The sequence below is a fragment of the Rhipicephalus microplus genome, chromosome 9 (assembly GCF_043290135.1).
Source record: "Rhipicephalus microplus isolate Deutch F79 chromosome 9, USDA_Rmic, whole genome shotgun sequence".
NCBI lineage: Eukaryota > Metazoa > Arthropoda > Arachnida > Ixodida > Ixodidae > Rhipicephalus > Rhipicephalus microplus.
The window spans coordinates 97,243,703-97,256,603 of NC_134708.1; the positions used below are offsets into that span (position 1 = coordinate 97,243,703).

At 45.8% G+C, this 12,901-nt stretch overlaps 2 protein-coding genes and 1 non-coding gene across 13 annotated transcripts in view; 1 reads left to right on the plus strand and 2 right to left on the minus strand.

Moving 5' to 3' along the window:
- Positions 1–12,901, minus strand: part of LOC119163139 (cell adhesion molecule Dscam1) — a 187,275-nt gene that overhangs the window by 44,522 nt on the left and 129,852 nt on the right. The window contains exons 1-2 of one of the 11 annotated variants that reach the window (XM_075874122.1): positions 11,984–12,065; positions 10,972–11,256 (exon numbers count right to left, since the gene is read on the minus strand). The exons of 9 other annotated variants lie outside the window; for them this stretch is intronic. In XM_075874122.1, the coding sequence (XP_075730237.1) occupies positions 10,972–11,256; positions 11,984–12,050 (352 nt within the window). In that variant the 5' untranslated portion in view covers positions 12,051–12,065. Of the gene's footprint in view, positions 1–6,475; positions 6,753–10,971; positions 11,257–11,983; positions 12,066–12,901 lie in introns of those variants that run through there. One more of the 11 variants, XM_075874132.1, reaches the window with a different exon arrangement.
- On the minus strand, positions 659–1,835 carry LOC142772122 (opioid-binding protein/cell adhesion molecule-like). The gene is made up of 2 exons (XM_075874252.1): positions 1,748–1,835; positions 659–1,016 (listed from the first exon to the last, which is right to left on the minus strand). The coding sequence occupies exons 1-2, from the start codon at positions 1,833–1,835 to the stop codon at positions 682–684; spliced, it is 423 nt and encodes a 140-aa protein (XP_075730367.1). The 3' UTR covers positions 659–681.
- TRNAG-GCC (transfer RNA glycine (anticodon GCC)) lies at positions 3,805–3,875 on the plus strand. The gene has a single exon. It is a non-coding gene; the product is annotated as a tRNA-Gly (tRNA).

Genomic DNA, 12,901 nt, shown 5'->3' on the forward strand with positions numbered 1-12,901 from the left:
TAAACAACAATATAGCCTTCAATAACATCCAGCAAAAAAATGAATGTCACTTATGCGGCTTTTTGCTCTTGTCAACACGCTAGTAATGGTGCTGACGTTGTTGCTGTAATTATGCAAAAAAAAAAAAAATGAATGGATCGATCGACAGACTTCATGTCGCATGCTGGCGTGACAGACTGCTCTGAATATGACGGAGCCTCGAGCCCCGCTGGGCATAATAACGCTATATCGTATGTAAGCTTACATGCGACATACGATCACTGTGCAAATGCATGATTCTGTATCAGTGGCAACGTACAAGTAATAATAACTATAAGAAATGTTTGTTCCAGCAAATCTTTCTAGAATGGTTCCAGTGACCGTTAAAGCGTATATGAGCAGTGCAGCGTAAATAAGCATGGTCATGGCGCTTCTGAACCACAAGGCCACGTGTGTCTAGTTACTAGAAGCGCAAAACACTTAGCAACACCACCCGTAGACGCGCCACCCCACCACCTCCGACCCCCTATTTTTGTGTTTGTAAGAACATCCAGGATGTCTCACGGGTTCCATGTAACGAACGTCAAAAAAAAAAAAAGAAATAAAACTCGCGGAGTCTTTAATATATATTTGTGCATACTCGTAGGTGCACGCCTTTTGAATGTCATTCATTTGTGACGGCATAACATGACAACCAACGTACTACAGCCGATCTTGCATCATACCTGTGACCGTTAGGAATGCCGATGCCTCGTCACTGCCAGCGGCGTTTGTAGCGACGCACGTGTAGTTTCCGTTGTCCTCCACCGCAATGTCCTTTAGCGTGAGCGTCGAAATGGAGTCGCCCTGATGGGATACCAGGACGTTGCCGTTCGCAGCGGCGTCCAGTTCTTGGCCGTTCTTAAACCAGACGAGCTTGTATGGACCGCGGCTTCCTTTTCGAACGACGCAGTTGACAATCACGGTGTCGCCAAGGGAGAGAAGGCTAGCGAACTTGAACTCCTGCACCTTGGGCGGCCCTGAAACACCCGCCTGTTACAGTGGCCCGTATCTCGAGCAACGTAAGTCGTTAATTCGCTTGGAGCTTGATTGGCATGGTTGGGATTTGGATCGCAAAAGCCTGCGGCCTTCGGGAAGCGCTGGTCCTGTTTCAAACAGCTTGTTCGAAGAACATATCCCAGAGTGATTTCTCAGATTTTCCGATCTATCGACCACATCACTGAACGCTGGCTCGTACCAGAAACATTAGCCGAACGATAACCAGTATTTTTTCTGTTGTTCGTACAACAGTCCTAGCTAGCTCCGCAGTGTTTCGGCCTCGAGGTTTCAGTAACTAAAGTACGATCTGAAACTCTACACCTATGTTTTTAACTCTACCGCTATACTGTTGTTACCAGCAGTTTCACTACCAACAGCCCTCTTCTTTTCATTCCTGCAGCGCACGCAAAAAAAAAAAAAAACTGGTAGCGTTAACGTCTCTATAAAAAAAAAAAAAACAGGCTGCCGGCACATATATCTGATATTTAATACGAAATTTGTGGTGTAAAGAAATGACGGTCTGGAGCCTTAGCATTTCTGTTGCATATTACGTTCTTATATGACGGAAGCTTCCACACAATGGCGCAGGACCACAGTTTGCATACCGAATCAGGTACAAATGAAAGTTACAGAGCTCCCTGAAGCACCACATAGTTAGACAAACAATGCAACAGGTATGTATAGAAGGTGGCCGTCACCAACCGTACAGACAGGTGCCCGATTTTCGTACCTGAAGCAGTAGCACCGATGCTCGCGACAGCAAGCAGCAGCAAGAAGATGCTGCAGTTGCCCAGAGTAGATGGACGAGCAGTGGACATGTCTTCAGGAGATCGTGGCACGATACGTGTTCACCCAGGTCGGCGAGTGTTCCGACTGAGAGACGTCGTTGAATGAATTTTCTCAAGCGTGGGACTGACCCCTTTCCTATGCGGGAACGGCGAGGGGCCTGCAGATTCTCTCCTCGCGATGGCAACGTTCTGGGTACTGCCAAGGGTCGACTGTTCGTCGGACACAAGCGCAGGGCGGTACTGTTTAATAGGGTCGCGCACGGACAACTAACGTCACCTAGGGAGTGTCGAGCGCAGCAGGGCGGAGCGCGCACTTTTGAATGTTCGCCGAGTTTCACGGCTTCCTCCGTAACAAAGAACAGCGTGTTGAGTGCAGCGTAAATTGCCCCGCAATAATGATTATCGGTCGGGCGAGATGATGATCAATCATGATTACGTACGCTGATCCGAAGACTCCTTATGAAGTATAGTGCATGTAGAAGAGAGAGAAAAGAAGCGCAAAGTATCTCATCCTACAATAACCCAACGTAATGAGGTGATGCCGAGTCTTCGAACACTGCACGCTAAACTCGGAAGTTCTATTAAGCGGACAATATGAAAGCGTGTGACTAGCGGCCTAAAGAACAACAACAAAAATAAAGTACAAAGATACCGCAGTAGAGTTCAAGCTTCGAATTCAATATAGCGTGATAGTTGCTGTCAAACCATCGAGTCGAGTCCAGCGCGTGGTGTAAAGGCGCTGCCGACTCCAGAGAGAAGGGAAAGAGGTCCGCGTGTCTGCACCCCTCCCCCACCCTCCACTCTCTTTTTTTCTTGGAAGACCTGTAAAGTCTTCCCGTAACAATAGTTATAGCGCGAGAACAAAACGACGACACAGAGACAAGAAGGACACGAAAGACACGAGCGCGTTTCGCGTCTTTCTTGTCTCTGTGTCGTCGTTTTGTTCTCGCGCTATAACTATCCTCATGCCATACCAACTAGCCCAAGCTGGCTGCCACACTTCTTCCCGTAAGCTCAGCGCCCACTTCTCGCGCGCTTACTTTCACCCATCTCCCCACCGCCCTGCCCTCCCCTTCCATATAATAATAATAATAATAATAATAATAATAATAATAATAATAATAATAATAATAATAATAATAATAATAATAATAATGGATTTATTTTTACCATTCAGGTTTGATGGAGCAGATGAGAATAAAAGCGACTATCCGCTTCACCAAGTTACGGACTCGAACCAAGTTCTGACCACCTTCGTCCCTGTTTCAAGGTATTCGCGCACTTTAGGCATCATTAAAAAAATTTGTATTTCTCATGTCTCTGAAACTTCGCGCGAAATCGGTGGTACGGTTCCCAGAAAACGTTATCACTTCACCTGAACAGTGTAATGCTGTTGAGTTGCAGGCTGTAGCCATTCTTTATGAATTAATTCGATAGATAGAAAAATAAAGTACTAAGCTGTGTTTGCATACGCCGTCAGGCAAACAAATAATAAGACTGCCTTGTGCTATTTCTGACCAGTGGTTTTTATTTGTTCAGATACCTAGCGCCCAAGGGGCAGTATTGTACTAAATTTCGAGGCGTGTTTACATGCACTCGTTTACGGACAGCGCACGTAGTCGCCGGCTGTCACAGCAACCATCTTACGTGAAGTGCGGCTGACAGGATCATAGGCATAACTTGCGAGAACCGCCCTTTTAATTCGACTGATATCGTCGTTCAATCAAAGCGACGTCGGTTGCGCGATTTCGTTTCGACAGTATCGTAACTAACTTTTACGCATAGCTCACGAAGTTGTGCTTTGCGAAGAACACACTTGGCGAGGCTGCAAAGTCGACTTTCGGCAGATATACCGAGGATCCAGTCAGCATCAAGTGTGTTATTACAAGGTATCGAGCGCTGAAAAATCGCTCGACCAAAAGCGTCATGCTCATTTCTGAAGTGATGCCAACAAACCGGTCCATATATCTAGAGCCGACCTTAAGGACCCTACGTAGCGGCGTCGGTGGTTCAGTGGTAGAATACTCGCCTGCCACGCGGGTGGCCCGGGTTCGATTCCCGGCCGACGCAAATTCTTTTTTTTTTCCGTCAGGTTTTTTTTCTATTTACACATTGACTGATAAGAACATGGAAACTAATGCAACGACGGAAAACAAATACAGATTAAATACAGAGCAGGCAGAGCGGTTAGCATTTGATGGTGATGTTGACAAAGTAAGCTGTAGGTGTTGCATTTTGCTTTTGATATAAACCTATTCAGGATGAAACTAAGGAAGGTATGTGAGACCTTGATTGCACTGCTTTATGTGCTCGGGCGCGTAATCCCAAGGTTGCACGCTTGGAGCCCACCGGCGACAAGATATCTTTTCGCGTGCTTTACTTTTTTTTTTTTTGCTGTGATACTGTCAAAATAGCTCAGCTGACGTCCCCTCCACTTTCCTTGGCTTCATTATGTGTTAGTTTTCATCAAGCTTGCATTAAACAAGGAAACTAGACCACAAGATTTCCTTCTTTCATACATTCCACTTGGCTGTGCTGCAGGCTAAAACAGTGAGAGACAGCTGAAAAAATGAAAAGAAAAAGGGGCACATCGCGTTATTTACGTCGAGTGTGTCGTCGCTACGTCAGACGTGAAAATACGGTTCGCGTTAAAGCGACGGGCAACGGCAGGTTCTTTCTCCTCGACGCCTCTTATTTAGCGGAGACTGCGACGCGGGAGGGAGTGTACGCGCCGGGGGGGTTACCTCCGGATAAGAAGGAAGTGAAGAAAAGCTACCAAATTCACATTGGGCGCCGGCTCTGTGTCGTGCGGGCATCGTAGAACGCCGCGGCTGCAACCGTTTCAACAAACTTGCATTCCGTGAAAGCTTGTGGGGTTTCGCGTGGCAGAAGCTGTGATATGTTTACGCAGCAGGCTGCAGTGGGGTGTTCCCGACTAATTTCGGCCATCGGGAGTTGTTTAAAGGACTACTAAACGGAAGTAAAGTGTGGGATTGGGCCTGTGGGTAATCCATTATTAATCTTCAAAGTCTAAAAAAAATTCAGACAACGAACACAAGAGACGAGGACGAGCGGAAATGTGATATTCTTACAAGTAGTAAATTCATCTTTCACGGTAGCAAGAATACCACGCTTCCTGCAAGGAGACGCTTGACAATCAATATTTACGCACGAAATGCGCGTGCCTACACCGCCATGAAATTTTTTTTACCTTAAATCAAAACAGTTTTTACTACACCGTGAAGTCCCATCATGCATTTTGGCGGCATTCACAGTGGCCCACGTTGTTCCTATCTGGTTTAACTGTAGCACAATGTGACAGTGTCTCTTGAGGCTTACTATGTTTCAAGAAGTCCTGTTCAGTTAATGCGGCCAAACTTTTGAAATCCGTGAGGCGACCATCGAAGATTTCGGCGGGAAACTTAAACAGTGAAGCCATTGACATTGATTTTTCTCATCTGTTAACAAGCTTGTGGCGGTGAAGTTACCGATGCTTGAGTTTCAGAGTAGAATTCCTCAGGTCAAAGTAATTTATCGTTTTGCTCTAGTGTCCCTTCAACGTACGCTTAAAACGTACTTAGCGCGCGGGTATTCCTGCTCTTTGTTGCCGCTAAAGTGCAACCGCCGCGACAGGGAAACCGAACCCGCGTCATCGAGCTTATCAGCACGACGCTGAAGCCGCTTAAGCTGCCACGCCGGTTGTTCAATGAGAACTCCGTTTGAAATAACAAGTGAGAAACATAGCAAGGAGTCGTATTCGACTATAACAGAAATGTACCAATCAAACAGGGAATGTTCTAAACGAACAAAATACTGACAACGAATATAAAATTACTGCTTCAAGTATCCCATCGGATGCAGATTACATTGACACAGTTTGCGCTGCGGAACGGAGCAAAAGATTCGTAATGCCTTTTCTCAAAAATGAATAACGGTAGTTCGCAGGTTAAGTGATTATCCATCCTGCTCCCCCAGAAGGAGATTTAAATAAAAGTTATGCTAGACCAAATCACACCATCCCGTCAGAGTGCACACACACCGTCGTTCTGGTAATGTTTCTTTGCTGGGCACTATCAAATGAAACAAGCAGACAATACATAAGAACACAGCTGTCTATACCACCCGTCACAGTGAATTATGGTCTATACCCCAAATACGAACAAATTATGTCATGCAAATGTTAAAAAACAAATTAGCCAGATTGCCTAAAGGCAAAAAAAAAAAATAAAAAAAAACAGAGGGACAGTGGATGGTGCTTTTGAGTTGTAGTGTAGCACACTGCAAGAGCTGAAATGAATTAAAGCGAACAAAAAATGGCACTTCTGTGAGCGAGGCTCGAACCGGCAACGTTTGAATGACGGATAGGAGGTCATTTATCGCCTTCATGATGCGAAAGTGGTGCTAATAAAGATCATCACCGTCATTGTGCGCGCATTGAGTACAGTACAGACATTTCTTAGTGAAACATTTTAACAGCACGCGAGGTGCCAGCGGGTGAAGAGGTGCGAAACCTTTGCAACTCGAAGCGCGAAATTCAGGAAGACATCCTGGAAAGGGCTGAGAGGGTAGAGGAGTTCTGCTTCAGTAAGTAATCCCCCCTTCTTTGCCATTGCGCCCTTCCCTTAAAGCAGTGACAAATAAAAGTTAATTCATTCATTGGCAACGTGTACCTGACACGGCTAGGGGCGCCGTGAAGGTGTCTTCGCCACGAGCATTTTTCGCGACGCACGAGTAGTTTCCGACGTCGTCGGGTCCGACGTCTCGGATGGTCAGCGTGCAGAGGATGTCCGACTGCCTGAAGACCGAGACGCGGCGGTCCTCCGAGAGTCTCCTGGAGTCCTTGAGCCAGGAGAGCGTATGAGGCCCCCTGCTACCCTTCTTGACCGCGCAGGTGACCACTGCCGCGTCGCCCATGGATAAGTCGGGGGAGAAGGAGAACGCTTGGATCTTTGGGGCGTTGTCTGAAAACACGCGCATCGCAGAAGTCGCCGTGATGATCGCTTGTGCATCTCCGGACAACATTTGTCAAATGTGTTGCTGCGTAAGAAAATCTGACGATTAACGCAAGAGGTGAAGTCTTAAAGCCGCAGCTTGTTGCCGATGTAGGATTTTCTTATAGGTGCAAAAGCGACGTAGTTGACCATTAGCCAAAAGCCGTTTGTCATCACAGATGCCTCGGTTTTTTAATCAAGTTACGTCTGTATTTGACGGCGTGACACGACCTGGCCGTAAAAAAAAGTCTCGAGTAGTAGTGTCGTTTGAGCGATTGCTAGTGTACAGCGATATTTCTACGTCTCGTTCACATAAGAGTTTTCTTAATTTACTTTTGTACATGTTTACTTCCTCATTTGCACACTGGTTTGATATTCAAAGCAGTTCCATTTCCTCCCATGACAATTTCCTCTCTAATGTTCTTTATTGAGCTGCGATAAAAATGTGGTCTTGTTACGCACCTAATCCACGTACAATTTAAGAAACAATTTGGCTAGCGTATATCATTCTGTGATCACAGGGTCTTTTATTGGCAATCCATAACTGAGCCTTGAACTAACGTCCTAGAAAACGTGTTATACCACTGAAACAACTTATTCTTACTTGGAGAAATTATTTCAGTGCATGTTTTTTTTTCATCTGCATGAACTGTTCTAAACTATTAATTTATACTTATTATATTAAGAGTGCCTGAATTTGAAAATAATTAATAATACTGTATTTGCCATACAATGATATTTATTTTGAAGTAACAACTTTTTCGCGGTCTCAACTAATCCAAGTAATTACATTGGTGAACCAGCATCAATACATACGGACCTTTTTTTTTTTAATGAAATGAAAACGTACCTGCTTCGGTAGCAGACGAGAGCGCAGACAACTGCGAGGTAACCGCCAGTAGAAACGCTGCGAAAAGCCCGAGATCCATTTGACCCAAAAATAAGACTGCTTTCTCGAAGTGGGACTGACTCGCGACCGTATAGCTCAAGTGAGATTAGCCGTCTCCGAGACGCGACTCGGGGCGTCGGTAAACGGCACACGAGTTGCACCCCCCACCAGGACAGAAGCGCGGTGCGGAGTTGAAAGAATTGCGTTCGCGTTTGATGCAGACAACCTGCGCCACCTAGGCACCACAATTAAAAGTGCACACGAGCGGGAAATCCGACTTGGTTCAGTAACGCCATCAAACGTCAATGGCGTCTACAAAGACATTTGAACGCCTGTTCTGTGAGACTGCATTTGGACAGATCCCCCCCCCCCTCCCCCAATTTGTGTAAGCCTGTACTTCTATCGTACAGCCTGTACTTCTATCGAAGTACTGGCTGGAAAAGACAGTCCACACGTGTTTGAAGTTCACAATGGGAGCTGGTCGGAGTGACCAAACAAATACGCGCACCTGATAACAGTATTTCAAGACGTAATGCAAGCAAATAGCTTGCGTTACGTTTCCTGCAGCTCCTCTCCAAAAGGCTCTTTGCGTCGCCGCGACGGCAGGACGCATTGGAGGATTATGTACCATTCGTTTTAACAACTGCTAGATTATCGAAATGTATACAATTCTGTGAGACAGAATTGTATGCGTTTCGATACAAAACTGCACGTATTGTACACAATTCTACACGATTGCATACATCGACGAGCAGTCGGTGCATATGGCTGTACAAATCAGTTTATAACCAGTCTTTGTTTTCGAATCAGCCTCGTGTCGAGCGGAACTACCAATTCCGCTCGCTGCGTTGGGTAGGAAGAAAAGTGCCTACGCACAACGTTCGTGCCAGTGGGCTCTCCCGCTCCGCGGGCATACGATACAGCCAATGATTAAAAAGGCCTTTTACATATTTCGATATTATTAGAAATAATCCTAATCGTCAAATGTGTCATTGTGTAAGCTCCGATTAGACGCTAGCGTTACGTCGTCTTCCCTCTGATAGAATGAAACATTCCAACGTGGCGGAACACCAGAAGAGTACAACCTGTAGACAATTTGCTGCGGCTGTTTGTATAAGTCATGATTAGGCGTGTTAGAAATATTCACATAGAAATCATACTGATATATCGAACGACGAGTCCTAATGATTAATGAGCCGTCACAAATTAGTCGCCACAATTGGGGCGTAGATGCAACGGCTGTTCCACAACTTAGTGCGGGTAAGCGAAACGATCGTTACCCTTGACAACCAGTGTCGCCGTGACGCTGTCGCTGCCGTACTGGTTGCTGGCAGTGCACGTGTAGTTTCCGATGTCTTCCGGTTGGAGGCTGCCGATGCGCAGCGTCACGCTGCTCTTCGAAGCGCTGGATATCGAGACACGGTCCCTGCTTTCGACCAACTTGCCGTCTTTCAGTAGAGCCACGCGGTACGGTCCCACGCTGCCTTTCTTCACCACGCACGTCTCCACGATTTCGTCGCCCAGTGCCACATCAGGCGGAAAATCAAATCTTCCAAGCTTAGGCGCTGTCAAGAGGGTTGAGAAAGAGGTTCGCATTTTGTTCTCTTCCTGTATCAAGTATTTAACAAGCTTGACGACGAAATCAACAACCGTGTTTCATAATTTATGTTACAGAATACGAATACAGCACCTATAGTACCTGAACTTAAAAAAAGTGCACGCTGTATACAAATACATGTTTTCATTGCATACCAGATGAATAAATCTGTTAGGTGACGTTGCATGTGTGAATGAAACTTAAAGAGCTCGAGAATAAAGACGCAGGACTAGGAAAGGAATGCACAGAGCGCCTGTTGTGTGTATTCCTCTGCACACCCTAAGAAAAAAAAAAAGGAGTCCTTTGACTCTATTTCAAGAGTTCTTACTTGTCTCGTACATGACTTCCTCAAAATGGGCACGCGAACTCCTTTGGGGGCATGACGGTAGTTATAGCGTGAGAACAAAACGACGACACAGAGACAAGAAGGACACGAAATACACGTCTGGTCTCTGTGTCGTCGTTTTGTTCTCGCACTATAACTATCGTCATGCCATACCAACTAGCCCAAGCTGCCACACTTCTTTTGGGGGGATATTATACTTTTTGAGAGTCGTGTGATTCACAAGAGAGCAAGCCGGAACACTCAAAGGAGAGTCAAATTACTCCTTTATTTCTTGGTGTGCATGTCCTGCTTTTTTTGTTTGCGCACATTCTCATGTATAGCTTAAACGTTGAAGGTATTAGCAGTTAAATACCTTAAAATTTTAGAATTTTACAGCCTCTGTGCAAATATTTCGCCGGCAAATATTTACCGATATTTAATAGTAGACAGTCACGCAATAAATAAATGTTACGTAAATAAACAAACGTTACGTAAAAAATAAATAAATGTTACGTAATCGTCCACGCTTACCGACAAGGCGGGCGGTAGATGCTGTGGCAGAAAGTTGATGCAACCACAAGAAGAACACGAAGGGACCGGATACCATGAACATCTCGTAGCAGTCGGTAGAGAGCGACTCCTTTGGCGGTTATATACGTCACTTGGGGAAAGTCGGTGCAGTTACAACTGAACGCTGGAACGTCGTTGTAGAAGCGCGGGCACTGAAGCACTGGATGGGGATGTCATGGTGGGGCACGCGACGCCCGTTTTCGGGCTCTGCATTTGCTTTGTGGGGCACCTGGCGCCTCCTAGTGACCGTATTTAGCACCGAACACACACCGCCAAAGCAGATTCGCCAAGTTTGTATCAGATAGGGAACAACAACAACAACAAAAAAAAAAAGACTTCTTTCTGATCTGAAAAACGAAATACATGTTCGCGACATGTCGCATGCATCGATGCAGCGCAAACGCTTCGCTTGAGTGGAAGCCTGAACAATATTCCAAAAGTCGACCCAAACAACTCGATACAGCGCCTGCGTTCGTGTGTGTCGTTAATCCCCGCCCAGTTATCTGAAAGTTTGCAATAACAAGATTCCCTACCAACCATGCATCATCGCCATCCACTATTCTGAAGCGGTAATGCGCGTTCCAAATTAGTAAAATGTAAGGAAAGACAAGAGCATTCATTGAACTCTCGCGGTTTCCTCAATTCGCAGCTGAATATTGTTCCGCATGATCATGACGTCACACGCCTGAAAGCGTAAAACTACAGTAGAAGGCCTACATACAGCGAATTCACCGGAAGTGCAAGAGTACTTCGCGACGAAGGTATTTGACAGCATGTTAGTGATGCAAAATCACCTGTAACGAGAAGGGGCAGTGTGAGGGCGTCACTGCCGAAGTCGTTCGCTGCCGAGCACGTGTAGTTGCCGATGTCTTCCACCTGAATACCTTCCACGCGCAGCGCTATGCTGTTGACGTGCAAGACTACGCTGACACGGTTAGTGTTTCTCAGCTGGTCACCGTCCTTGTGCCAGGTCATCCTGTACGGTCCCGATGAGCCTTTCTTCACAAGGCACGTTGCGACTGTGTCGTCTCCCAGTGACACTTCGCTGGGAAATCCTGAGGTTTGCAGCTTCGGAGGCGCTGCAATGTGGGCCAACTCATCTTCATTATCGCGATAACTTCTTTTCGCCCGTCCTAAACAAAATACCCTAAACATTGCTCACACTTTACACGATTTATGCTGTTTTTTTTTTTTTACAATGTGGACTTTAGGCTCCGTTAACCACAGCGCCCAGGGATGGCTTGCGTCATATAGCATACCGGCTTGTTCGTTCGTACGCCTGGCGGTTTGCCTCTGCTGTAGCTTTGATTGCGCGAGAACTCGAACACCGTATCCAACTACCAACCTTTCAATTACGATCGAAGTGGATCAGTCTCTTTGGGATAATTTTGTTGCATCCGAGTGAAAACGCGGCTAAAATTACCAGGCGAAATCAGATAAGCTGTGAGTTTACAGCGCGGTTGTATTAATCGCATCATTTTATTTAAAAGCGAAATACATATTAGAAGCTTCTACTCTTCTGTTGCTCTAGTATGTACGTGTGACAGAATATAAGTACAAGAACTTCGTAATATTATGATAACTTAGCTGCGCTTCTCAACGACCTGGTAAGCTGCTAAAACTATGTTGGACTGTCACAACAGTCCCAGAAACCTTTTTGTACAGCCACAAATGTGCCCAATAGAATTCTGTCAACTTTCACTCATAATAGGGCCCGTGCTGACAATTGATAACCGGCAAATTATGGATTGACACTGTCCCGATTACAGAAAAGCTATACATCGGAGAAGGTAGCTGTCCGCTTACCTTGCGGGTGAGCTTGTGTTATCAGGAGCGAAAATGTGGACACGAACAATACGACTAAGTGCGTCATTTTCTGGCCACAAGTCTCACCGACTTGACGGCTTTGCATTGACTGCTAGAGTTACTTCCAGGAGACCAAGAGTGGAAGGCCACAACCGCGCAGTTGCACCGCGGAGGGACTGGGCCTGGCCGAAATGGAAAAACCTACTCGGCATAAAAGACTGCCTTCGTGGCGGAGAATGGACGACTAGCGGCATCTAGCGGACGCTCACGAAACTTCAAGCGGCGGGTTTTTTGTTCGAACGATACGTCAAGTACACAAGAACACTAACGTGCGAAATGGGATAAAAATATTAATACGGCATCCCAATTAACTTTTTTTAATTTAGAAAAAAGTTCTCGCAAAACGCTCCTCCTTCCAACACGGTTTCCGAGGTATACTCTCAAGCACTGAAGACGAGATTATTCCTGATAGATAGTACGTTCGACACCACGTGCAGCATATAGTTTTGAAATAAGATCCAGCCTCTCGTTCACAGCGCACATTAGTACCGTAACCTCTATGCATCTAGGTTGAATTATATTGACAACTAGCGTGGATCCTCCGCGCGATTGAGAGATCAGACTCGCGACACAAAGCTAAGGTTGGTTGGTTGGTTGTTGCATTGCAGCCTGGTGCTACCCACCGCGCGGGAATAGAATTTCAAATGGTCTTTCTTTCTTATCTTCGCCTTTTTAAAAAGGACGGCTAGGATCTCTCATTACTTAATATGCATGCATTTGCATTACCGAAGACATATCTTTGAGCATAAAAACAAACTGCATCAACGTTGGCCGAACCGCTCGTTTGCGGAATTCATAAAAGACATACGTCTCACAGCACGCCAACTATTCTAATGTATAAATTCAGAAAAAAAAAGC